The following is a 26,729-nucleotide window of genomic DNA, read 5'->3' as shown; positions in this document are numbered from 1 at the left end:
AGATTTGCAAGATGGGCATCAAGACAGTTCTTCAGTCTCCCTATAGTCTAGACCTTGCCTCCTATGACTTTTGGTTATTCCCTAAGCTCAAGGAAAACCTTAGAGACTGTCATGAGACACTTGAGGTTCATTGACACGCTCACACAAGAGTACTTCCATGGGGCTTTCCAGAAGTTGCTGGAACGGTACAAGTGCATTGCAACCAGAGGAGATTACTTCGGAGGGAACTAGAGTTTCATGTGTGTTCTATCAATAAAAGTAGCCACACAAAAAAAGTCTGGACTCTTATTGGAGGCACCTCGTAAGCTGCCGTTCTCTTTTGCTAGGAAATACATTTTTCTAGTTCAAGAATGACTTAACACTCAAGAAATGTAAACTAATCCCTCCCTACCCAACCCCCTACCTAGAATGCCTCAAAATGTTGTAAATTTTGCTTTGCAGATGAAATACAATTGAAAATCTCCTTTTTATTTATTTTTTTTCCAATGTGGATACCAATGCTGAACTAGTTGACCTCTCCATCGGATAAAAATCAAAATGCGAGGAAAATGTTGTCAAGTTTATTCAAAGATTGCTTTGCAAATAATGTGTCGGCCAACAAGTTCATCTGCTGCTGCAGTATGTTGCATTGGGGGGAAACAGGAGTGCTAAAAATAGCAGAAAATTAGTTCCCCTTAGAAAAGAAACAGAAAGGAGTTAGCGAGGGACGGGGAATCCTTCCTGGTCAAATCAATAGTGAACTTAGCGAAAAGGACAAACAATGAATTATCGGCATCTAGGAATTCCGTACTGATCGTCCATTGTAGTTGGTCAGAGTGCAATCAGCAAGGAATGGCCAGACTGAACGAGGGGAGGAAGAAGATGAGGCTTTGAAAAGACTGGGAGCTCACTATCTTAGTCTTTTCCCCCTCCTTTTTGCTTTTTGTTTTATGTGTCAACACTTTCTTGACTTTTTTAGATGTATCCTAGTAACGCTCTAAGAGGCTTTGTCTGTCTGTTGGCTTGAAACAGTATTTTTTAGTGATGGGACGATTGCAATATTTTCCCGATTTCGATACAATTACTGATTCCGATTTTTTTTTTTTCAACGTCTAGATATATATTGCTGTTGCTTTTTACTGTTTAAGCTTGACAGCTTTTTCATTGGTCTGTCACGTGAGTGAAACCTGTTTTATTGTATTTTATATGTAATCGTTTGCACACACTAAAACTTTGCTAGCAACGTGGAGTTTTTAGAACACTTTTGTGCACGCATGTTGTTTTTCCTAACTAGCAGGGTGGGGAGACGCCCGGCTTTGCCCCGACGTAAAATACGCTTAAATATGATACTTTAATTTGTCCAGATTTCGTATATATTATTATAGAGTTGTGATTTCAAAAGTAAAAAAAAAAGTATTTTGGTGCCATCAGCTAGAATTGAAACTAAAAGCAAAACTGTAGCATTCAAAGTATTCAAAGCTGGTAACGTTACCACTGTATCAACGTGACACGTATATGAACTGTTTAAAAATTAAAAATAAACTAAGATGAATGTACAAAAATGTATAACGATTTTTTTCAATTTTGACCCAGTTTTGACCCTTAAAAACTATTTTACTCAACTAAAGACCCATAAAAGAACGTCCTGTAAAAATCCAATCATTTGAGGGCCCTTTAACGCAACTTTTAGTTTCGGAAAAGATAGAGTTTGAAAATATGGAGACAGATAGACAGGCATATAGCCGTTTATATATTGGATTTCCATTTCAAGCCAGTGTGCAGGAAAACGCAATTCAGTTCCGGCTAAGAAATCAATGTAAACAGAAACACATTTTCTCTTGTCTCAGTGACGAGAAGCAGGAATGAACCCCTGAAAGACGATTTAAAAAAAATTTTTTTTTTTTTTTACCAATTAGTCTCTGCTTATCAAGGCCTGGAGACAACTCAAGGATAAGAGTTAATGGATGCCATGATGATCGCTGATAGTGGAAATTGGATAAGTTCATTTATTTTAGAGGATGCCTTATCAAAAGCCTGTTTACGTTGGACTTGAAAACAATCATATTATAGTCAGCTGGGAAGCAGCTCTGCGAGATTGTGTGCCCTAGATGAGCAGTTCTAGGAAAAAAGCTCAGCTCATGGAATTTTCGTTTAGTTTTAGGCATAGATAGAGAGTAAAAGAAATGGTTTATAGTGGTTGTAGCTAGTTGGGTGTTTGCTGCAAATGCCTTGTACAAAACTTCACCTCAATTGCATTTCTACTATGACCAAATCAAGTTGCCTTTTTGCTTTACAAGCATATACCGTTCCTGTATTCCTATGTAAAGTTGATTTAATCATAAAAAAAAAAAAAACGTTGGTATTTTAAGAAAAGAATTATATATTTTAGAAATCAGGTGATGGTTATTGTCAAGATTGACTGCTCTTTTGGACTTCCGGTTTCTGCTGTCCATTTGGTTAGATAATTTGACATGGTCAAGTGGACATGAAAGCCATTCTTAACATGGGGAAGGAGGGGGCTTTCAAAAGAAGATAATCATTAATCAGAAGGGTCAATATCTTGTTTGTCACCGTCATCCCTTCTGCAGTAACCGGAGCAAAAGGGCAGACAATCTGGACCATAACCCTGATGACCTTATTTTCTTCATTTCAAGCCAATTCAGACAAATAACTACATACATGGCTGACCAAACAAAATGGTTATCTTCAATTGTGACATTCAACATAAACCAACCACCTACAAGCTTAAAACAGCATTTTCTTTCGACTGTCATGCTTAAGTTTGAAATCACATGTTTTGAGCATCTCATTCATTCATTTTGTATGAATTAAATGATCCTATTGTTAGCATTGGTTTCCCCGATATCTTTCTAGTCAGAATTATTTCTAGAAAGACAACAGATACTTACTGTAGGGACCAATGAAGGTTGCAAACATCCTAAGTGAAAGTGTTTCTCTGAAACAAGCTGGATTCGAACTTGGCACACCCAGGTTGTCAGTCTAGTATAGACGTGGTTAATAGTGAGGGAGAGACTAGTGATAGATGCACCAGGCCAGATGTGACAACAATACTCCATGCATGGGCGAACGGTGGCTTTGTAGACGTACAGAATACTCTTAGGTGTGAGTAGTTTTCTAGCACGTTAGAGAGAGCCCACCTTCCTTGCAGCAGCCTTTACAATGTCCTCAATATATTTGTTCCAGTTCATATTTCCTGTAAATGTTAAGCCGAGGAGTTTAAAGGAAGAATTCTCAGGTAGCGTGTTTTTTGTAATTGTTAAAGGAAAACAGCTTAGTCTTACTAGCATTAAACTACGCCTGAAAGTATCCTGTACCTCTATAAGGCCACCATTCGCCCATGTATGGAGTACTGTTGTCATATTTAGGCTGGTGCATCTGCTAACTAGTCTTTCGCTCCAAGACAAAGTTCAAAAGAGAGTCGACAACCTAATAGGTCCTGAACTATCATCTAAGCTTTAGCCTCTGTCCCATCGACGAAATGTAGCATCCCTCTGCCTGTTCTACAAGTATTTTAATGGTGAATGCTCCGACAAACTGCAAGCACTTGTACCCCCTCGACGTAAATACTCCCGACAAGCATCAAAATCCCACCCCTTCACAGTTAAGATCCCTAGATGTAAAAGAGCCTTCTACTCCAGTAGTTTCTTCCCCAGAACCGCTAGACTTTGGAATTCTCTTCCGGATTCCTGCTTCCCCAACTGTACTGACATGCAGAAGTTTAAGTGTAACATGAACCGACATCTTGCTGCCCAACTCCCCACATAGATCATTACTGGTCTCATCTTGAATGCTATTTGAACGTTTCAGACAATGTAATCTCCAACCTTCTTCAGTTGTATTGTGTCGAACTCAGGAAGAACTCATGGCATAAAGTATAATAGTATAAATCTCAATTGTCAGTTTGTGTGTATGTATGTATGTATGTATGTATGTCTCACTAAAACTTTTGACACATGCGACCAAAACTTACAAAATTGGTATTGTTACGTTTAAAGGTATAACAATTAAAAATATTCACAATATGAAATATGGTTTTAGGAAAATTATATTTTTCTTTATTTTAAGCAATAACAAAAGGGTCGGTTAACAAAAATTATAGTTGGTTAGAATTACTACTATCAATACAAAAAGAAATGATGGCTTGGTGAAACTCTGGTCGAAAACCAGGACGAGGAAGTGGAGAGTTACGAGGGAGAAGGAAGATAGTCAAAATTAAGAACTGCTAACAGGCCAGACTTCAAGTGACTATTCACTCTATTAATAATGACAATAAAATTCCTTTTTGTTTTTCGTTGAAATGTTTGGTCAATGAGAAAATTTCAAAATTGTATTTAACACTAGTCCAGAAAGCAATTTCTGCAACTTGCCATGGGTTGAGGGAATGTATTTTCCTTTTTGTGTTTTGGATTCTTTCGGCTGGACTTATCCATGAATCAGAGACCGGAGTTATCTTAATGGGTACAAGCTGATAACTGATCTGTTTCCCTCTTCACCTTTATTTATATGGCACCATAACCCATTCTAGATTATTGCAAAACCCTCTGGGGCCTTCTAGATCATTCTAAAACTTCTAATCCTTCTAAACTTTCTATTACTATACTCTGGCTTTTAATCTATTTTGTGAATTAAAAACTTTTGAGATTTGATTATTAGGACTGCCTAGAATACTTTAGCACACATTTAAAACAAACAGTTGATTTTTATTATTATTTTATCGCAATGCTCCCTCGCAACAGTATCGTTTGAAAGCTCAGCCTCTTGGCCGACAAATAGCCAAAAATTGGCCCCAAAATTCATTCTTTCACCATCAAGTGGGCCGTTTTCTACAAGGAGGGGTTACTTTCTTCGGCAACATTTTTGCAAAGTCATTCACGCCTTGTGACATTGACATACGCATAAAACATTATTTCGAACGCCCATGACGTCACAAGTCACGTGGATGAGACAACTAAACAAAACTGGTCCTTATTATTAGTCCCTTACGATTTAGTGGCACTGTGCATTGTTTGGGGTGAATAAACAGTAAAAAAAAAAAGAAGCATTTTTGGTGTCTGCCACACCATAACTCCAGATATCATTTTCTTTGGTCTGTCACGTGTAATTTGGAAATAGCAATATGAGATAAGACAACGCGTTTGCTGCAAGAGGCTCTCTCCATCTGTCCATCAATCGGTCAGTTGGCCACATTTAAGTTAATAATAGAATTTTAATCGCTAAATTTATCAATCTCCCTCAAACGGTGGGAAAATCTGACACAAGGTCAGGAAAGTGGGGTTTTGTAATGTAATGTAGTAGAGAAAGAGTACTCTGGTCGACCGAAAATTGCTTGGGCAGCCCCGTCACTATTCCCTGGTAGAAGGTGTGCAATAAACTAACCCCTCTTTCAAAAAAGCGAGAAAGTAAAGCCTGGGAGGGTTGACCAATGGATTTCTTTTTACATCTTAATTTATTTTGGTGAACCCTCGTAGCTTGTTCTATTTTTCATTAATAGAAAGAAAACTGAAGGACTTCACTTATATCAACGGTTTATTTTAAAGGAAAACTGAACTTATAGTAATATTACATGAATCATGGGGGCGAGGGTCATGTGGACCCCAGTTGAGGATCATCGGCCTAGACTCTGCCGGTCTGATATTTGCATAAAATAGCCACCCCGGAAGGCGGATTTTGGTTATCTTTACGATTCTAGTCTCTGCTTATCTTTCAGGAGGGACGGGGGGGGGGCTTCCTTTACCTATTCTGTACTTTCACCTAAAAATTTAATAAACAAAATATACCGTAAAAGTTCCATCAAAAAACGGAAGCAGCAACCGGAAGTGAAGTGGAAACTCGAATCGTAAAGATAGCCCGGCTTTTAATCTGTAAATATATACAGGTGGAACGGACGCATCTTATGTAATAAAGAACGGCGTTTCTCACCTGGTGTTTAGATCACCTCTAGACATTCCTCTACGCAATTCACTATCCCCCCCCCCAATATCCAATACCTCCCCTCCACCCCCTTGACATTACAAAAGGGTCACTTTTTCTTTCAAGTCTCCCCCCCCACACACACACCTTCTTTTTCTTTTTTTTTTTTTCAATTTATAAAATTTCAAGATCAACGATTCTCTTTGCTCTCCCTCTTCCCCTCTTTTCTTTGAACCCTCCCGCATCCCTTCTCGTTCGTCTTTCCCCTGGATTCCGCCAAGTGCACTGGCTGAACTTTATTTGAGTCTATATTGTCTGTTCCTAACCCTGACCACCCTCCAAAAAAGCGAAGGGATCACAATCAACTCGTTAACAAACAACAACAAAAAACCAATGAACCCAAACGCGAATGACCACCGGTGCCTTTGACATCACGTTCATCAAAATTATCATCGGACGAATCTTCAATCGGAATAAGAACCGACTCGTTTTCTCAAAACACACTCCCCCCAAAAAAAATGGTAAGTATCAATGGAATCTATTACAATAATCCATTTCGTGTGTTGCTTCGGTTGGTCTGTTTTACGGCACATCAACCTTCTTGTAAGGTACGCAATGCTTAAATATAATACTTCTAAACAACGATTTATTAATTTATTTATTTCGTTTCACGACGTTTCGGCCAACTATTCCTCTGGCGTTCGTCAGGTGGTAACCGCGACGGGATAGGAACTTCAAACTGCATCCTCAGCAATTCATTGCCTTCCATAATTGTTGGTGACACGACAACGACTAGTGAAGGCAGTAATTGCTGTGAATGCAGATTCGAAGTTCCTATCTCGTCGCGGTTACCACCTGACGAACGCCAGAGGAATAGTTGGCCGAAACGTCGTGAAACAATAACTAAAAAAGATGAGGATAATAGTCCGAAATAAATTAATAAATTAATAATACTTATCTCAATAATGAATTCCAATTAATTACACGTTTTAATAGTCGGTTTTATTTTTATTATTAGCAGGCCGCCCGACGTTGCCCGGTCATAAAATATGCATAAATATTATATTTTAATTCATGCAGAAATTGAGATATGCGCATGCGAGTATTATGTCTTTTTCTAAACCGTTTACTTCTTGTAAGTAAAAAAAGAAAAAATACTCTAAAATCGAAACCAAAACCCAGTGAGTCAAGTACGATAACCATTATACTAGCGTGACACAATATTAAAGAGGTGTTTCTAAACAACTTATTCTTAACATAATGCGCATTCGTGAAACAGCAAACCGATAAAAATCTGATGACTCCCCCTAAGTACCAATTTATCAATTTTGACCCTTTGCCATCCCTTCTTTCCAGATGAAAACTGATTTAAACGTTTTCTACATGCCTGAATATCCTATATACCAAATTTAAAGTCAGTAGATTAAAAATTCGTTGAGTATATAGGTTGAGAAGTGTCCTCACACACACACACACACACACACACACACATTCTCAGTTTTATAGATATATATAGATTTGGACTACGGTTCTCATCTTGGATATTATTCTCATTTTTCTCATCAATCCATGGACCCGTGATGCAACGGATAAAAGTGTTAAGTAACAATTAGCTCTAAGTGACATTCTTCGGTCATGAAAGATTCTCACATGTGAAAGGGTGTACCTGAAGAAGGTCGGAGGTTATATCAGCCAAAACATTGTGAAAATAATAACTATGGAAAGAATAGTAGGTTTCTGAATTGGTTATTCGTATTATTTGGATTATTCGGACTACTGTTCTCATCTTGAGTGTTATTTTCACAACGTTTCGGCCGATGTAACCTCCAACCTTCTTCAGGTGTATCTTGCCGAACTCCAGATTTCCCGAGTTTAACAGAAACATTCCAGAGTTCAACAAGATACACCTGAAGAATATCGGAGGTTACATCTACCGAAACGTTGTGAAAATAACACTCAAAATCAGAACAGTAGCCCAAAGAATCTAAATAATATGAAAGAATAAATTATCAATCCTTATCTAAAAAATTTTTCCGAAACACAAAACCAATCAATGTATTAGTTGGAATAAGTTTTTTTTTTCTTCTGCCATAAAATGACCCATGAGATTGTCGATATGCCATGAAACTGAATAAAAATCAATCCAATCAAAGAATCATTGATTATAAGTTTTTATTTTTATTTTTTATTTCATTTTTCTTTGTATTAAATGACGTCATAAAGTGTTGATGCGCCAAAACAGACAAGCAAAACTTGATGGTTTCTAATAATAGTTAGAGTATATTTCTATATCTACTAGCAGGCGGCCCAGCGTTGCCCGGTCTTACTTTTAAATATTATATTTTAATTCATGCAGATTTCGTATTTATTATTAGAGAGCTAATCCTTTATTGATTATTATATTGTACCTAACATACAGTAATAATACAGTAATATATAATAATGCTAATAGTGTGCATAAATATTATATTTTAATTCATGCAGATTTCGTATTTATTATTAGAGAGCTAATCCTTTTATTATACTAGCATTTCAGCCCGGCGTCACACGGGTGTTTGGAGGTGTATGTTGAGCAAAAAAAAAAAAAAAAAAGGTGGTAGTAGGAAGGCAGGTTCGAACCCGTACTGTGAAAGAGGAAAAGAGCGAGAAAAAAAGTGACATCTTTGCTGTTACAACCACCACCAAACCGGAAGTGACGCAGGTTTAAATTAAGGCTAGACTTTCGAAAATATCAGCAAAAAAAGCGACCCCCTCTCTGTAGAAAAGTGCCCAGTTGAGGGTGAAGAAATTAATGTTTTTAGCCAATTTTTCAGTATTTGTCGTCTGAAGGGTCGATCTTAAAAACAATACTGATCTTGTGAAAATCTGCCGCCTCTGTCAAAAGTTTTAGGAAAAGATGCAAACAAACATACATACATTTATATATTGGTAGCTCAAATTCTGTACCCAAACCGATTAAAAAGCTTGCCCTATCTCTGAATACACTTTATGTAAAATTGCAAATGTTTACACCAGAAATTGTCTGAGTAATTTGGTAGAGACCGCAAAGGTTAATTTTTTTTAACTTTGACCCCTATTATGACCCCTTAACAATTATTGTTTTGGACTCAAATCAAGTTAGTAAGTTAGATCCATGTCCAAGGAACCTATAGCTAAAATTTCAAGTGTTTAGACCCAAAATTGGTGGAGGAGGTTAGTTTGGTAGAGTTCTGAAATATCAAATCGTTGAACTTTGACCCCTTAACAGCCAAATTTCTGTCCGAAAACGGATTGCAAAGATTTTCCCAAATCTCACTACCCTGTATATCAAATTTTGAGTCTGTAGACTGAAAATTGACAGAGTTATTGCATAGGGAAATGTAGACAGACAGACACACACACACACTTTCACTTTTATAGATATATAGATTATTATCTTGTATATTGAGGGTTCCCTTTATCATGCTAGAAAACTACTCACACTTGAGAGTATCCTGTACCTCTTCAAGGTCACCATTCGCCCATGCATGGAGTATTGTTGCAACATCTGGGCTTGTGCATCTACCACTAGCCTCATCCTCTTGGATAGGACCCAAAAAAGAGTTTTCAATCTAATATATCCCACTTTGTCAACTAAGCTCCAATCCCTGTCTCATTGCCACAATGTTGCATTGCTGTGCCTGTTTTACAAGTATTTTAATGGAATGTGTTTGAATGAACTCGTTGCACTAGTGTCCCCTTGACGTACATATCCATGACAGACCCGCTTAGCAACAAAATCTCACCCCTTCACTGTTGAGGTCTCTAAATGCCAGAAAACTTTCTACTCTAATAGTTTCTTCCCCCGAACAGCTAGACTTTGGAATTCCCTTCTTGCTATCTGCTTCTTTGACTGTACTGATATGCAGAAGTTTAAATGTAATGTAAATAAACATCTTGTTAATCTTTCCTAAGCATGGTCCTAAATAGTAGCACTTTACGCCCAAGTAGAGATATGCTTTGTTTAGGGGGAACGTGAGTAAAACACACACACACACACACGCACACACATGTATATATATATAGTAATGATTTCAAAAGTAAAAATAAAAATTGACTTTGGTACCATCAGCTAGAATCAAAACCAAAACAAATAGCTTTCTAATCTTATCCGTTAACGTATGACATAAATCCATACATATAGAAAAACTGCAAAAAATAATGTTCCCATTTACTTGCCTCCCCACGAGGGCAGAGTTAGACACGTCGGTTTTTAATGTGGGGAAATCCAGCTCCCCAAAGAGGGCACTCTGAATAGGAACAAAAATTAAAATTACCTCAATCTGGAAGGATTTCTCCTCCACTGATCGTGGATAGTTTAGTAAGTAATCCACTTTATAGAAGCACGAAGAAAACGGAATTAAAAATATGAAGTTAGAAAGAACAACCACGTGCGTATCTGAATTTTTGCTTCTATAAAGTGGATTACTGCTAAATTACCCATTCGTGCATGGACAGACAGCGCTTACCACTGGACTGACAATACACATCTCTACATTCCTCAAACAAACTCTGCCAAACAACATCATGGCTCGTAAGAAAAATATATATATATATATATTCTTAAAAAAGAAAATTCCTGATGAAGGCTTTATAAGCTGAAAATTTGAAACTTTAAATAAATAAATGTTTATTTTAAAAAAATTCAGATACGCACGTGGTCGTTCTTTCTAACTTCACACACACACATATATATATATATAAATTTCATGTAATAATAAACTACTTTAAACAACTTTCCATACTAGTATATATATATATATATATATATATATATATATATATATATATACTAGCATGGGTGCCCCGCATTGCCCAGGTGTTTGGAGGTGTATGTTGAGCAAAAAAAAAAAAAAGTGGTAGTAGGAAGGCAGGCTCGAATCCGTACCGCAAAGGAGGAAAAGAACGGGGGAAAAAAACCTGACACCTTTGCTGTTACGACCACCGCCAAACCGGAAGTGACGTAGGTTTTAATTAAAGCTAAACAATCGAAAGGAGAGGATGACTTTTAAAAATATCGGCGAAAAAAGCAACATCCCCTGTAGAAAAGTGCCCAGTTGAAGGTGAAGATATTAATGTTTTTAGCCAATTTTTCGATATTTGTTGTTTGAAAGGTCGACCTTCAAAACGATACTGATCTTGTCAAAATCTGTCGCCTCTGTCAAAAGTTTTAGGTAGACATGCAAACATACATACATTTATAAATTGGTAACTCAAATTTTCGACCAAACAGATTAAAAAGCTTGCCCTATCTCTGAATACCATTTATGTAAAATTTCAAATGTTTAGACCAAAAATTGTCTGAGTAATTTGGTAGAGACTGAAGCGGTCAAATTTTTTTTAACTTTGACCCCTATTATGACCCCTTAACATTTATTGTTTTGGGCTCAAATAAAGTTATTAAGTTAGATCCATGTCCAAGAAACCTATAGCTAAAATTTCAAGTGTTTAGATCCAATATTGGCGGAGGAGTTTGGTAGAGTTCTGGAAGGTTAAATCGTTGAACTTTGACCCCTTATCAGCCAATTTTCTGTCCGAAAACCGATTACAAAGATTTTTCCAAATCAATACTCTGTATATTAAATTTCGAGTCTGTAGACTGAAAATTGACAGAGTTATTGTGTAGGGAAATGTACACACACAGACAGACAGACAAACACTTTCACTTTTATCGATATATATATATATATATATAGAGAGAGAGAGAGAGAGAGAAATATTTATGTGTTCTAGAACGTTTTCATCTTAAAAGCTTCTTTCTTAGAACTGCACGCCTGTTCCGTCTGCCTGCTTCCCACCTGACTACAACTTGGATGTCTTCAAGTTCAACGTTAACAAATTCCTAATGAACCGCCCCCTTAAGTAAACACTTCATCAAACCTCCACACTAACGTAATGTACTTGCAATAACCCTTATCCCTGAGTGGCTTCCGGGCCTTGATAAGTGGTGACCACTGTGTAAAAAAAAACAAAAAAAAAACAATTCTACACAATTATGCAGAATGTAGAAACTATGCATGAATAGAAGTCAACGTAATAGTGAATAAAACCAATCATCTAATAAAAATAAATAAAAAAAATAAATAATTAATTAATGCTCGTTTTTTAAAAGAATATGCAAACTAGTTAACCTTCCTGTAGTCGCTCGCATATCCATGACTGAGTATATTAAGCAGTTCCCCTTAATAATTTTTAAATAGAAAATGTAGGCTTTTAATATCAATGTCAGAGCGAGAAAACAACTGAATTTTATAAGTATAATAGATAGATAGATAGATAGAAGATTACCCGTCCTGAGACGAGTAAAATTAATTTATAGAACAGCATCACTTTTGTGTCTGCTTAAAAAGATTAAAATTGATGTCTAATCATACTAAACCTTATGTCTCGAATGATCATTCCAATAATTAGCCGAGCACCTGCACTTATGAACAAGAATTTCACAAACTACCTGACAAATATACTCTGTGAACCAAGTGCAAGAGAGATTCAAACAATTGCACTTAAAGGGACGGCCAGGGTCTTGGAAAGATCTCTAATTTGGAATAGCTGAGTTAGCAGGTGAATGTTTGGCATCCAGTAGGATGCCCCATCCCCAGCTTGAACAAACTGAAGAAAAAAAAGAAAGAAAGAAAGAAAGAAAGGAAGAGAATCCTTATTCAAATTTTCATCCAAATCAATAATATGATTTTAATTCTAGAAATGTCTAAACTCTAGAGCTTAAGCTTAAGGAGTCTTAAGAAATTGACATTCAAGTAATCTTGCCTAATTGATTTCTCTATGGCCGGGAATCAAATTTCAATGCAAATCTGAAATATTTGAAATTTTAAATAGGAAGTTTTGCTTCTATTATCTTCCCTAAAAACATAATAGATTCACTAATTGATTGATTTTGTGCTACGAAACAGATACTGTCAAGAATTGTAAATGTCAACTGAATTAAACGAATAAATTGTAAGATGGTCAACATCATGAACTTTGGTCATTCATTAGCCACTCTGATAAGTCGTAGACGACGAAACACGTGTCAGTGGATAATTATATTTTAAAAACAATATATATGCCGCTCCCTATGTGGTGGTGCCAAATTGATTAAAGAGAAAATTATTTCCAACTCGCATTTAGGTAAACATGCACTTTCATAAATAATTGAATTTGGTACCCCCAAATGAGGAGCGGCATATATATTGTTTTTAAAATATAATTATCCACTGACATGTATTTCGTCGGCTACAACTCATCAGAGTGGCTAATGAATGACAAAAGTCTGTATTCCAAAGTTCATGATGTTGACCATCTTACAATTTATTCCTTTAATTCATGACAAATAGTTATGAAGTGGTTCACAAAAAAAAAAAAAAAAAAAAAAATATGTAAAAGGGGTCCATGGATAAAGAAAAGGTTGAGAACCACTGTATTAGATTTTTTTATACAAGGTTGCGGTTAAATTGTATTGACATGTCTGTAAGAAGATAAAACATCTTGACGATATTTTAAAATATAATTTCCTTTCTTTTTTTTTTTTTTTTTCAGGGATTGAAATAGAGCCACGTTTTATTTTTCATCAACCTAAAAGCCAAACAAATTCAACGATAAATTTGTGATCGTTTGTGCACGCAAAAAAAAAAATAAAAAATAAAAAACGCAATCTTATGGGTCAGGATTTTACTAATATCACATATAATCATTTTCACCCTTCTATTTTTTTTTCTGTTTTATTTCTCATATTGCCACCCGAAATTAGGGTTAGTGTTATGGTTAATCTTGACGATATCTTTAAATATTAAAAAAAAAAAACTATTCTATTAGGGTGTGAAATTTTTGCATCAACGTAAAAACTGCATAATTTCAACGATGACATATTTATGATTTCTTGCGCAAAAATTAAAAAAAAAACAAAAAAAAACAATGGAGAATTACGATATCTTATGGGTCGGGATTTTACTGATAACATTAAACCTAATAATTTTCACCCTGCTTGGAAACGCAATCGTTGTCATCTGCGTGCTTCATTTCAAACGACTTCAAACTGCAGCCAACTATATTGTCGTATCCCTGGCAGCTACGGATATCCTACTGGCATTTTGCTTCACGTTGACTCTCTTTGAAGACTGGATGGACAGAGATTCAAATTTTGGTCTGCTGTTTAATCACGCGCAAGCTATGGCTAGCGGGGTTTCGATAATCACCATCTTCGTCATTGCATACAATCGGTACGCGGCAGTCAGCAGGCCGCTTTTATACAAAACCGAAATGACGAAACGAAAGACGCTTTGTTTTATTGGACTAGTCTGGTTTTATTCTGCTATCGTTTCATGGACGCCACTTCTTGTCGACTGGCTGAACGGCCTCCCTTTAGTCGAGCATTTCTCCGAATCGGGCTTCCCGCAAAGTATCTACACCATCCAGCTAACCCTAATTTTCTTACCGTCTTGTTGTGGTATCTTCTTTTTCTATATCAACATCTACTGCATAGCCCGACACCATTCCTTGGCCATCGCAGCCCTCGAGATGTCTTTGCAGTCAAACCGGAAGACAATATGCAGGAATACCAGATATTCAAAGACAATAACCTCCATAATAGGAACGTTCCTTTCTCTGTGGTTACCGTTCCAAATCGGAGTCATCCTGACAAACGTCACAAATATTCACATATCGTACACCGTCTTTAAGACCTTGCATTATCTGTCGTTCTTCAACAGCGTCTTAAATCCATGGATGTACGCTTTGAAAACGTCAGACTTTCAATCCGCCTTCGGGCAGTTGTATGAATGTATTTTCAAGACAAAAAAAATCGAGAGATTCATTAATCGGCGACTAGGAACCGTGTCGGACAGTGGTCATTCCCTCAAATCTAGGACTGCTGTACTACCAGTTTATCAGACTGCTCTGCAGCACGGTCATAAAATGCAGAAATTCTTGCTGACCAATAAGGAAAGCCGGTTTGGCCTTGGTTCTATCAGGAAGTGGTCGCCACAAAAATGGTCGAATCATCTAACACATGCGTCCCGATTGCAGATGAAAAGCATAAGATTGAGTCATTCTAAAAGTTTTGCGATCGGAGCAAACAGTTCGATCATCTAAATATTAACAAAATAAACTTTTTAATGAAATTCTAAAATATATACTAATACTAGTTGAACTACACATTCATGAAAGGGTGATGTAAAGATTATGAAAACTTAAAGAAAAAGAAAAGAAAATCAGATGACGAAGTGTTTTTCAAGAACTTTACGTCTGGAAAAACGTATTGGGAAGAAGGAATAATAATCAAAAGAATTGGACATAGAAGGAAGAAAATTTCTGTGCAAAAGACATTGGAATCAATTGAGAGGTTATTGAAAATACTGAAGAAATTCCAATAGAAGTTCCATACAACACATTTGAAATTCCCTTTCCTGCAAGTCAACATCCGTCAACAGAAATATCCCCAAACTCAAGGGTCAGAAGTACCAGTACGTCGAATGTCATCACTGCAAGGAGGATTGCGAATAAAAATACTTGGAAAAAAGGTTAATCGATTATGTCCAGATTGTAAAAATAAAATATCGAAGCTAAATTTCACAGAAAAATTTTGAAGTTTTTTTGGGAGAATGAAGATTTTTACAAGTATTTTAATGGAATGTGTTTGAATGAACTCGTTGCACTAGTGTCCCCTTGACGTACATATCCATGACAGACCCGCTTAGCAACAAAATCTCACCCCTTCACTGTTGAGGTCTCTAAATGCCAGAAAACTTTCTACTCTAATAGTTTCTTCCCCCGAACAGCTAGACTTTGGAATTCCCTTCTTGCTATCTGCTTCTTTGACTGTACTGATATGCAGAAGTTTAAATGTAATGTAAATAAACATCTTGTTAATCTTTCCTAAGCATGGTCCTAAATAGTAGCACTTTACGCCCAAGTAGAGATATGCTTTGTTTAGGGGGAACGTGAGTAAAACACACACACACACACACACGCACACACATGTATATATATATATAGTAATGATTTCAAAAGTAAAAATAAAAATTGACTTTGGTACCATCAGCTAGAATCAAAACCAAAACAAATAGCTTTCTAATCTTATCCGTTAACGTATGACATAAATCCATACATATAGAAAAACTGCAAAAAATAATGTTCCCATTTACTTGCCTCCCCACGAGGGCAGAGTTAGACACGTCGGTTTTTAATGTGGGGAAATCCAGCTCCCCAAAGAGGGCACTCTGAATAGGAACAAAAATTAAAATTACCTCAATCTGGAAGGATTTCTCCTCCACTGATCGTGGATAGTTTAGTAAGTAATCCACTTTATAGAAGCACGAAGAAAACGGAATTAAAAATATGAAGTTAGAAAGAACAACCACGTGCGTATCTGAATTTTTGCTTCTATAAAGTGGATTACTGCTAAATTACCCATTCGTGCATGGACAGACAGCGCTTACCACTGGACTGACAATACACATCTCTACATTCCTCAAACAAACTCTGCCAAACAACATCATGGCTCGTAAGAAAAATATATATATATATATATTCTTAAAAAAGAAAATTCCTGATGAAGGCTTTATAAGCTGAAAATTTGAAACTTTAAATAAATAAATGTTTATTTTAAAAAAATTCAGATACGCACGTGGTCGTTCTTTCTAACTTCACACACACATATATATATATATATATATAAATTTCATGTAATAATAAACTACTTTAAACAACTTTCCATACTAGTATATATATATATATATATATATATATATATATATATATATACTAGCATGGGTGCCCCGCATTGCCCAGGTGTTTGGAGGTGTATGTTGAGCAAAAAAAAAAAAAAGTGGTAGTAGGAAGGCAGGCTCGAATCCGTACCGCAAAGGAGGAAAAGAACGGGGGAAAAAAACCTGACACCTTTGCTGTTACGACCACCGCCAAACCGGAAGTGACGTAGGTTTTAATTAAAGCTAAACAATCGAAAGGAGAGGATGACTTTTAAAAATATCGGCGAAAAAAGCAACATCCCCTGTAGAAAAGTGCCCAGTTGAAGGTGAAGATATTAATGTTTTTAGCCAATTTTTCGATATTTGTTGTTTGAAAGGTCGACCTTCAAAACGATACTGATCTTGTCAAAATCTGTCGCCTCTGTCAAAAGTTTTAGGTAGACATGCAAACATACATACATTTATAAATTGGTAACTCAAATTTTCGACCAAACAGATTAAAAAGCTTGCCCTATCTCTGAATACCATTTATGTAAAATTTCAAATGTTTAGACCAAAAATTGTCTGAGTAATTTGGTAGAGACTGAAGCGGTCAAATTTTTTTTAACTTTGACCCCTATTATGACCCCTTAACATTTATTGTTTTGGGCTCAAATCAAGTTATTAAGTTAGATCCATGTCCAAGAAACCTATATCTAAAATTTCAAGTGTTTAGATCCAATATTGGCGGAGGAGTTTGGTAGAGTTCTGGAAGGTTAAATCGTTGAACTTTGACCCCTTTATCAGCCAATTTTCTGTCCGAAAACCGATTACAAAGATTTTTCCAAATCAATACTCTGTATATTAAATTTCGAGTCTGTAGACTGAAAATTGACAGAGTTATTGTGTAGGGAAATGTACACACACAGACAGACAGACAAACACTTTCACTTTTATCGATATATATATATATATATATATAGAGAGAGAGAGAGAGAGAGAAATATTTATGTGTTCTAGAACGTTTTCATCTTAAAAGCTTCTTTCTTAGAACTGCACGCCTGTTCCGTCTGCCTGCTTCCCACCTGACTACAACTTGGATGTCTTCAAGTCCAACGTTAACAAATTCCTAATGAACCGCCCCCTTAAGTAAACACTTCATCAAACCTCCACACTAACGTAATGTACTTGCAATAACCCTTATCCCTGAGTGGCTTCCGGGCCTTGATAAGTGGTGACCACTGTGTAAAAAAAAAAAAAAAAAAAAAAAAAATTCTACACAATTATGCAGAATGTAGAAACTATGCATGAATAGAAGTCAACGTAATAGTGAATAAAACCAATCATCTAATAAAAATAAATAAAAAAAATAAATAATTAATTAATGCTCGTTTTTTAAAAGAATATGCAAACTAGTTAACCTTCCTGTAGTCGCTCGCATATCCATGACTGAGTATATTAAGCAGTTCCCCTTAATAATTTTTAAATAGAAAATGTAGGCTTTTAATATCAATGTCAGAGCGAGAAAACAACTGAATTTTATAAGTATAATAGATAGATAGATAGATAGATAGATAGATAGAAGATTACCCGTCCTGAGACGAGTAAAATTAATTTATAGAACAGCATCACTTTTGTGTCTGCTTAAAAAGATTAAAATTGATGTCTAATCATACTAAACCTTATGTCTCGAATGATCATTCCAATAATTAGCCGAGCACCTGCACTTATGAACAAGAATTTCAAAAACTACCTGACAAATATACTCTGTGAAGCAAGTGCAAGAGAGATTCAAACAATTGCACTTAAAGGGACGGTCAGGGTCTTGGAAAGATCTCTAATTTGGAATAGCTGAGTTAGCAGGTGAATGTTTGGCATCCAGTAGGATGCCCCATCCCCAGCTTGAACAAACTGAAGAAAAAAAAGAAAGAAAGAAAGAAAGAAAGGAAGAGAATCCTTATTCAAATTTTCATCCAAATCAATAATATGATTTTAATTCTAGAAATGTCTAAACTCTAGAGCTTAAGCTTAAGGAGTCTTAAGAAATTGACATTCAAGTAATCTTGCCTAATTGATTTCTCTATGGCCGGGAATCAAATTTCAATGCAAATCTGAAATATTTGAAATTTTAAATAGGAAGTTTTGCTTCTATTATCTTCCCTAAAAACATAATAGATTCACTAATTGATTAATTTTGTGCTACGAAACAGATACTGTCAAGAATTGTAAATGACAACTAAATTAAACGAATAAATTGTAAGATGGTCAACATCATGAACTTTGGTCATTCATTAGCCACTCTGATAAGTCGTAGACGACGAAACACGTGTCAGTGGATAATTATATTTTAAAAACAATATATATACCGCTCCCTATGTGGTGGTGCCAAATTGATTAAAGAGAAAATTATTTCCAACTCGCATTTAGGTAAACATGCACTTTCGTAAATAATTGAATTTGGAGGAGCGGCATATATATTGTTTTTAAAATATAATTATCCACTGACATGTATTTCGTCGGCTACAACTCATCAGAGTGGCTAATGAATGACAAAAGTCTGTATTCCAAAGTTCATGATGTTGACCATCTTACAATTTATTCCTTTAATTCATGACAAATAGTTATGAAGTGGTTCACCAAAAAAAAAAAAATATATATATGTAAAAGGGGTCCATGGATAAAGAAAAGGTTGAGAACCACTGTATTAGATTTTTTTATGCAAGGTTGCGGTTAAATTGTATTGACATGTCTGTAAGAAGATAAAATATCTTGACGGTATTTTAAAATATAATTTCTTTTTTTTTTCTTTTTTTTTTTCAGGGATTGAAATAGAGCCACGTTTTATTTTTCATCAACCTAAAAGCCAAACAAATTGAACGATAAATTTGTGATCGTTTGTGCACGCAAAAAAAATAAATAAATAAATAAAAAACGCAATCGTATGGGTCAGGATTTTACTAATATCACATATAATCATTTTCACCCTTCTATATTTTTTTTCTGTTTTATTTCTCATATTGCCACCCGGAATTAGGGTTAGTGTTATGGTTAATCTTGACGATATCTTTAAATATCAAAAAAAACAAAAACTATTCTATTAGGGTGTGAAATTTTTGCATCAACGTAAAAACTGAATAATTTCAACGATGACATATTTATGATTTCTTGCGCAAAAATTAAAAAAAAAAAATAAAATAAAAAAAACAATGGAGAATTACGATATCTTATGGGTCGGGATTTTACTGATAACATTAAACCTAATAATTTTCACCCTGCTTGGAAACGCAATCGTTGTCATCTGCGTGCTTTATTTCAAACGACTTCAAACTGCAGCCAACTATATTGTCGTATCCCTGGCAGCAACGGATATCCTACTGGCATTTTGCTTCACTTTGACTCTCTTCGAAGACTGGATGGACAGAGATTCAAATTTTGGTCTGCTGTTTAATCACGCACAAGCTATGGCTAGCGGGGTTTCGATAATCACCATCTTCGTCATTGCATACAATCGGTACGCGGCAGTCAGAAGGCCGCTTTTATACAAAACCGAAATGACGAAACGAAAGACGCTTTGTTTTATTGGACTAGTCTGGTTTTATTCTGCTATCGTTTCATGGACGCCACTTCTTGTCGACTGGCTGAACGGCCTCCCTTTAGTCGAGCATTTCTCCGAATCGGGCTTCCCGCAAAGTATCTACACCATCCAGCTAACCCTAATTTTCTTACCGTCTTGTTGTGGTATCTTCTTTTTCTATATCAACATCTACTGCATAGCCCGACACCATTCCTTGGCCATCGCAGCCCTCGAGATGTCTTTGCAGTCAAACCGGAAGACAATATGCAGGAATACCAGATATTCAAAGACAATAACCTCCATAATAGGAACGTTCCTTTCTCTGTGGTTACCGTTCCAAATCGGAGTCATCCTGACAAACGTCACAAATATTCACATATCGTACACCGTCTTTAAGACCTTGCATTATCTGTCGTTCTTCAACAGCGTCTTAAATCCATGGATGTACGCTTTGAAAACGTCAGACTTTCAATCCGCCTTCGGGCAGTTGTATGAATGTATTTTCAAGACAAAAAAAATCGAGAGATTCATTAATCGGCGACTAGGAACCGTGTCGGACAGTGGTCATTCCCTCAAATCTAGGACTGCTGTACTACCAGTTTATCAGACTGCTCTGCAGCACAGTCATAAAATGCAGAAATTCTTGCTGACCAACAAGGAAAGCCGGTTTGGCCTTGGTTCTATCAGGAAGTGGTCGCCACAAAAATGGTCGAATCATCTAACACATGCGTCCCGATTGCAGATGAAAAGCATAAGATTGAGTCATTCTAAAAGTTTTGCGATCGGAGCAAACAGTTCGATCATCTAAATATTAACAAAATAAACTTTTTAATGAAATTCTAAAATATATACTAATACTAGTTGAACTACACATTCATGAAAGGGTGATGTAAAGATTATGAAAACTTAAAGAAAAGAAAATCAGATGACGAAGTGTTTTTCAAGAACTTTACGTCTGGAAAAACGTATTGGGAAGAAGGAATAATAATCAAAAGAATTGGACATAGAAGGAAGAAAATTTCTGTGCAAAAGACATTGGAATCAATTGAGAGGTTATTGAAAATACTGAAGAAATTCCAATAGAAGTTCCATACAACACATTTGAAATTCCCTTTCCTGCAAGTCAACCTTCGTCAACAGAAATATCCCCAAACTCAAGGGTCAGAAGTACCAGTACGTCGAATGTCATCACTGCAAGGAGGATTGTAAATAAAAATACTTGGAAAAAAGGTTAATCGATTATGTCCAGATTGTAAAAAGAAAATATCGAAGCTAAATTTCACAGAAAAAATTTTGAAGTTTTTTGGGGAGAAGGAGTGGGGGGGGGGGTGCTAATAAAAGTGAGTACATCCGGGTTCTTCCTCACAAGAATATGATTGGCTGGTTAAGCCATAAATACAGACTGGTTGAACAGCCTGAGAGAAAGACCTTGAAAGATATGCTGAAAGCCTTAAGCTTAAGGATTTTACCAGCTACAACCACATGTAATTTAATAACAAATATTCAAAAAAGGGAAGAAAAGGGAATCTTGACTTTTCTTTTTCGTTTTTTTTTTTTTCCATCTTTTCTCACATTGCCTTTGGCTGACCGACATTCAACTCTAAAGAGAAAGAAAGAGACGGGGAATAAAAAAAAACAAAAAAACAAAAAAACAATCTACTTTATGCATTTAATGGCATCATTTCGTACCTGCCCATGTGGGTCAATCAGCTAGTACATCATAGTATGAGGCAGAGGTTGTAAGTTAAACCTCACATGGAGCATAATTATTTTGATTTTGTCCTCAAATGAATTTTCAAATTACAATATTAAGCATTTTTTTTTTTTTTCTTTGCTTGTAATTAATAATCTACATTGATTTACGGAAATTAGGATCCGGGTAACGTTGGTTAACCATGCTACTTTAGATTATAGATCTGATATTTGAAATTACAAGCTTTCTTTTGCAATTATAGTTTGTTTTTTTTTAACTAATATAATATCGACGCTCCCTACCCCAATAAAAGTGTTAGGAATTTAAAAAAAATAAAAATAAAAAAAAAAAAAGGAAAAAAAAAATTATCAAAAAAATTTTTTTTAAAGTTGATGAACAAAATAAAGGAGTGAGATTAACAGAAAGACAAAGAAGAGGAAATTGTTCATCAACCCACAGTTTTATATACAGGGTCGAACGAAAAAAAATTGTCGCCCTATGATTCCATTCCCGTTTGATGAAAACCAGTTTTCTTTCTTGTTGGCCAGTTGTGTACAAATCCCAGGAGCCTTCTATCATGTCTGAAAATGACACAATGTGAGCGAAGATTGGAGATGCGCCGCTGTACAACTCATGCTCTCTACCGATCCAAGTTATGACCACAGGACCATTGCCAACACCCTCAAAATGCATCACTGGATTGCCACAAATAATAGGGGCATGTCCAGGGTAATGAAAACAAAGTTTCCGTGCATGGTTATGGTCTTTGGTGTGGTTCCAAGTGAGGGGGACATCATGCCACCTCATATCTTAAAAGTCGGCTTGAGTCAACACTGAAGTGTACCAAGATGTGAAGTTTGTGGTGAGCCTCTGGTGCAATCAGGTGGCCGCTGGCAGACCCAGGGTTGGAAGGAGGACTCGGCACCAGCCCACAAGTCCAAAGAGAAAGCTTATCTTCAGAAGGAGTGCTACGACTTTGTACCCTTCTCTCACTGGCCTCCCTTCTTCCCGACCTGAACCTGCTTGACTACTTCATTTGGTCATGCATCGAGAACATTACTAATATGACCTCCCACATCACAAAAGCCAGCCTGATCATGACTATCTGGTGAGTATTTGCCGAGCTCCTGCCAGCGCTTGTGGAAAAGGCATGCTTCCAGTTTTGGGCCTGTATCAAGGCAGTGATTGAAGCTGAAGGCTACATTGAATAACTGTCAGGTCTACTACATAATCAAGTGAATTGATTTTTTCAATAAAAGTTTTCAAATAAAGCTGTAGTGTTGTTTTCTTTAGGGCGACAATTTTATCGTTCCATCCTGTATGTACATTCACATTCCTCTCATGTCTATTATTAAGCATCATATAATATATATATATATATATATATATATATATGATATATATATATATATATGATATATATATATAATATATATATATATGATATATATATATATTATATATGATATATATATATCATATATATGATATATATAATATATATATATATGATATATATAATATATATATGATATGTATATAATATATATATATATGATATATATATCATATATATGATATATATATCATATATATGATATATATATAATATATATATATATATGATATATATATCATATATATAATATATATATATGATATATATATATATATGATATATATAATATATATACATGATATATATATATGATATATGTATATGATATATATGATATATATATATAATATATATGATATAAATATAATATATATGATATATGATATGATATATATATCATATATATACGATATATATAATATATATGATATATATATATATATATGATATATCTATATATCTATAAAAGTGAACGTGTCTGTCTGTCAGTCTGTGTGTCTGTCTGTCTGTGTACATTTCCCTACGCAATAACTCTGTCAATTTTTAGTCTATAGACTCGAAATTTGAAATACCGGGTACTGAGATTTGGGAAAATCGATGTGACGGGTGTCAGCCAGAAATTTGGCTGTTAAGGGGTCAAATTTCAACGATTTGACCTTTAAGAACTCTACCAAACTCCTCCGACAATTTTTGGTCTAGACACTTGAAATTTTAGATATAAGTTCCTTGAACCTGGATCTAACTTAATAAAGTGATTTGAGCCCGAAACTATAAATTTTAAGGGGTCATAATAGGGGTCAAATTAAAAACAAAATTTACTTTTTTTTTTTTTTTTGCTCAGCATACACCTCCAAACACCCGGGCAACGCCGGGCTGAAATGCTAGTATATGATATATATGATATATATATGATATATATATATATTATATATATATGATATATATATATATATATATATATCATATATATATGATATATATATATACGATATATATATGATAGATATATATATGATATATATATATGATAGATATATATATGATATATATGTATATATGATATATATGCATATGATATATGTATATATGATATATATATGATATATATGTATACGATATATATATATATATGATAGATATATGATATACATATATATATGATGTATATATATATATATATATGATGTATATATGATATATATATATACGAGATATATATATGATATATATATATGATATATACATGATATATATATATATGATATATACATGATATATATATATGATATATATATGATATATATATGATAGATATATGATATATATATGATAGATATATGATATATATATATATGATAGATATATGATATATATATATATATGATAGATATATGATATATATATATATATGATAGATATATGATATATATATGATAGATAAATGATATATATATATATATATGATAGATAAATGATATATACATATGATAGATATTTGATATATATATGATATATATATATATATATGATATATATATGATATATATATATATGATATATATATATATGATATATATATGATATATGATATATATATGATATATATATGGTATATATATGATATATATATGATATATATATGATATATATATATATGATATATATATATATATGATATATATATGATATATATATATGGTATATATATGATATATATATATATATGATATATATATATATATGATATATATATATATGATATATATATAGATGAATGAATGACAAAAGTCTATATTCCAAAATTCATGATGTGTACCATATTACAATTTATTCTTTTAATTCAGTTGACATTTACAATTCTTGACAGTATTTGTAGCATAAAATCATTCACTTAATTATTATATCAATCAGTGAATCTATTTTGTCCTTAACTCATCAGAAGAAATAACACCAATCAATCTATCAATAGATTCACTGATGTATATGATAATTAAGTGATTAATTTTGTGCTACAATTGTAAATGTCAACTGAATTAAAGGAATGAATTTTAAGATGGTCAGCATCATGAAATTTGGCATATAGACTTTTGTCATTCATTATATTGCTCTGTAATTACACTGAGCTTCTTTAAATATTATGAAGAAATAAAGTATATTTCCACAGAAATATATATATATATATATATATAATAAAAATTACAATTAAATTTACAAAAATGATCCAAGATGATAAAACTAAAGTATATTATAAATATTAAAGAATTAAAAATATATAAAATAATCTCAGCCAGCTGTAAAAGCTCGATAAAACTAAATAGCAAATAGAGCTTATAATATGAGCAAACAGTTAATTAAATATGTTAAAAAATACCTTGAAAAGAGTTAAAAACATATTTAATCTGAAAAGGAAACACTAGATAAATGGATAGTCCTTAATCCGCGGAGTTTCGAAGAAATACTTTCCTTCTCATCAGAGGGTAGGAATTAGCAAAATGCGGGATCGGATTTTGCATGCAGAAGTATTTGATGAAACAACAAGTAAGTCAAAGATCTTACTTGAAAAAAAAAAAAGTGAAGCAGAGGGAATATGGTGAAGAAAAAGGTGATTACACATGAATGGATAGTCTGGTGGAAGATAAAAAATCCAGTAACGGTAAAATCCTAAAATGTAAGTCCAAGAAAGTTAATTTAATTTTCCATTTGCAGAAGTAAAATCCAAGGAAATCGCGTAATTGGAAGATGGTCCAAAATAATCCAAAAGGCCGAAATCCGTGGAATAATTCACAAATATGTACAAGGAAAAGGGAAAAAATTCCAATAATAATAAAAGAAAAATAAGATATGCTTTTAACACGACTGCCGAGAACAAAGTGTAATTAACAAAATCAATAAAGAAGAAGAGAGAGAAAAAAAAGTTAACATGGTGATAGAATTAAATATAAATTAGAAAAGCAAATGTCCAAATGACCCAGACAGGATAACGTTAAAAGGCACAAATAATATAGGGCAAAAAAGGAGGTTAACTGAAATGTACAGGTTATTATGTAAGAAAATGCCAGCAAGAGTTGTTAAAAGACACCAAATGGAAAAAATAAATAGATAAATTAATAAATAAATAAATAATAAATAAATAAATGATAAAATATAAAAATTAAAAAAAAATTTTAAGAGGAGAGGATGGCCGGTATCTGCAAATTAAAAGACAAAAAATGGAAAAAAAAAAATTAATTAATAAATAAATAAAAACATAAAAAATAAATAAAAAATAAAGAATAAAAATAAATATAAAATAAAAAAAATTTTCAGGGGAGAGGATGGCCGGTATCTGCAAATTCCGGACAAAGCAAGTAAGTATGTAAATAAATGCATATAGTAAAATATAAGTAAATATACATACAGGATACAGATGTGTGGGTAGGTAGGAATATTTAAAGACTGACGGAAAATTGCAGATAA

The 26,729-nt window shown here is 34.2% G+C and overlaps 2 protein-coding genes across 6 annotated transcripts in view; one reads left to right on the top strand and one right to left on the bottom strand.

Annotated features, from left to right (window-relative positions):
- Nucleotides 1–26,729, bottom strand: part of LOC145260656 (WD repeat-containing protein 26-like) — a 250,775-nt gene that overhangs the window by 58,113 nt on the left and 165,933 nt on the right. The gene's annotated exons all lie outside the window — the stretch shown is intronic.
- Nucleotides 19,314–21,458, top strand: LOC145260230 (trace amine-associated receptor 13c-like). The gene has a single exon (XM_080118056.1). It carries the CDS (start codon nt 19,814–19,816, stop codon nt 20,987–20,989), a length of 1,176 nt encoding a protein of 391 aa, XP_079974182.1. The 5' UTR covers nt 19,314–19,813; the 3' UTR covers nt 20,990–21,458.

Source organism: Euprymna scolopes, chromosome 36, assembly GCF_053919585.1.
Source record: "Euprymna scolopes isolate OS-2025 chromosome 36, ASM5391958v1, whole genome shotgun sequence".
NCBI lineage: Eukaryota > Metazoa > Mollusca > Cephalopoda > Sepiida > Sepiolidae > Euprymna > Euprymna scolopes.
This window is presented reverse-complemented; position numbering and strand designations above follow the sequence as displayed.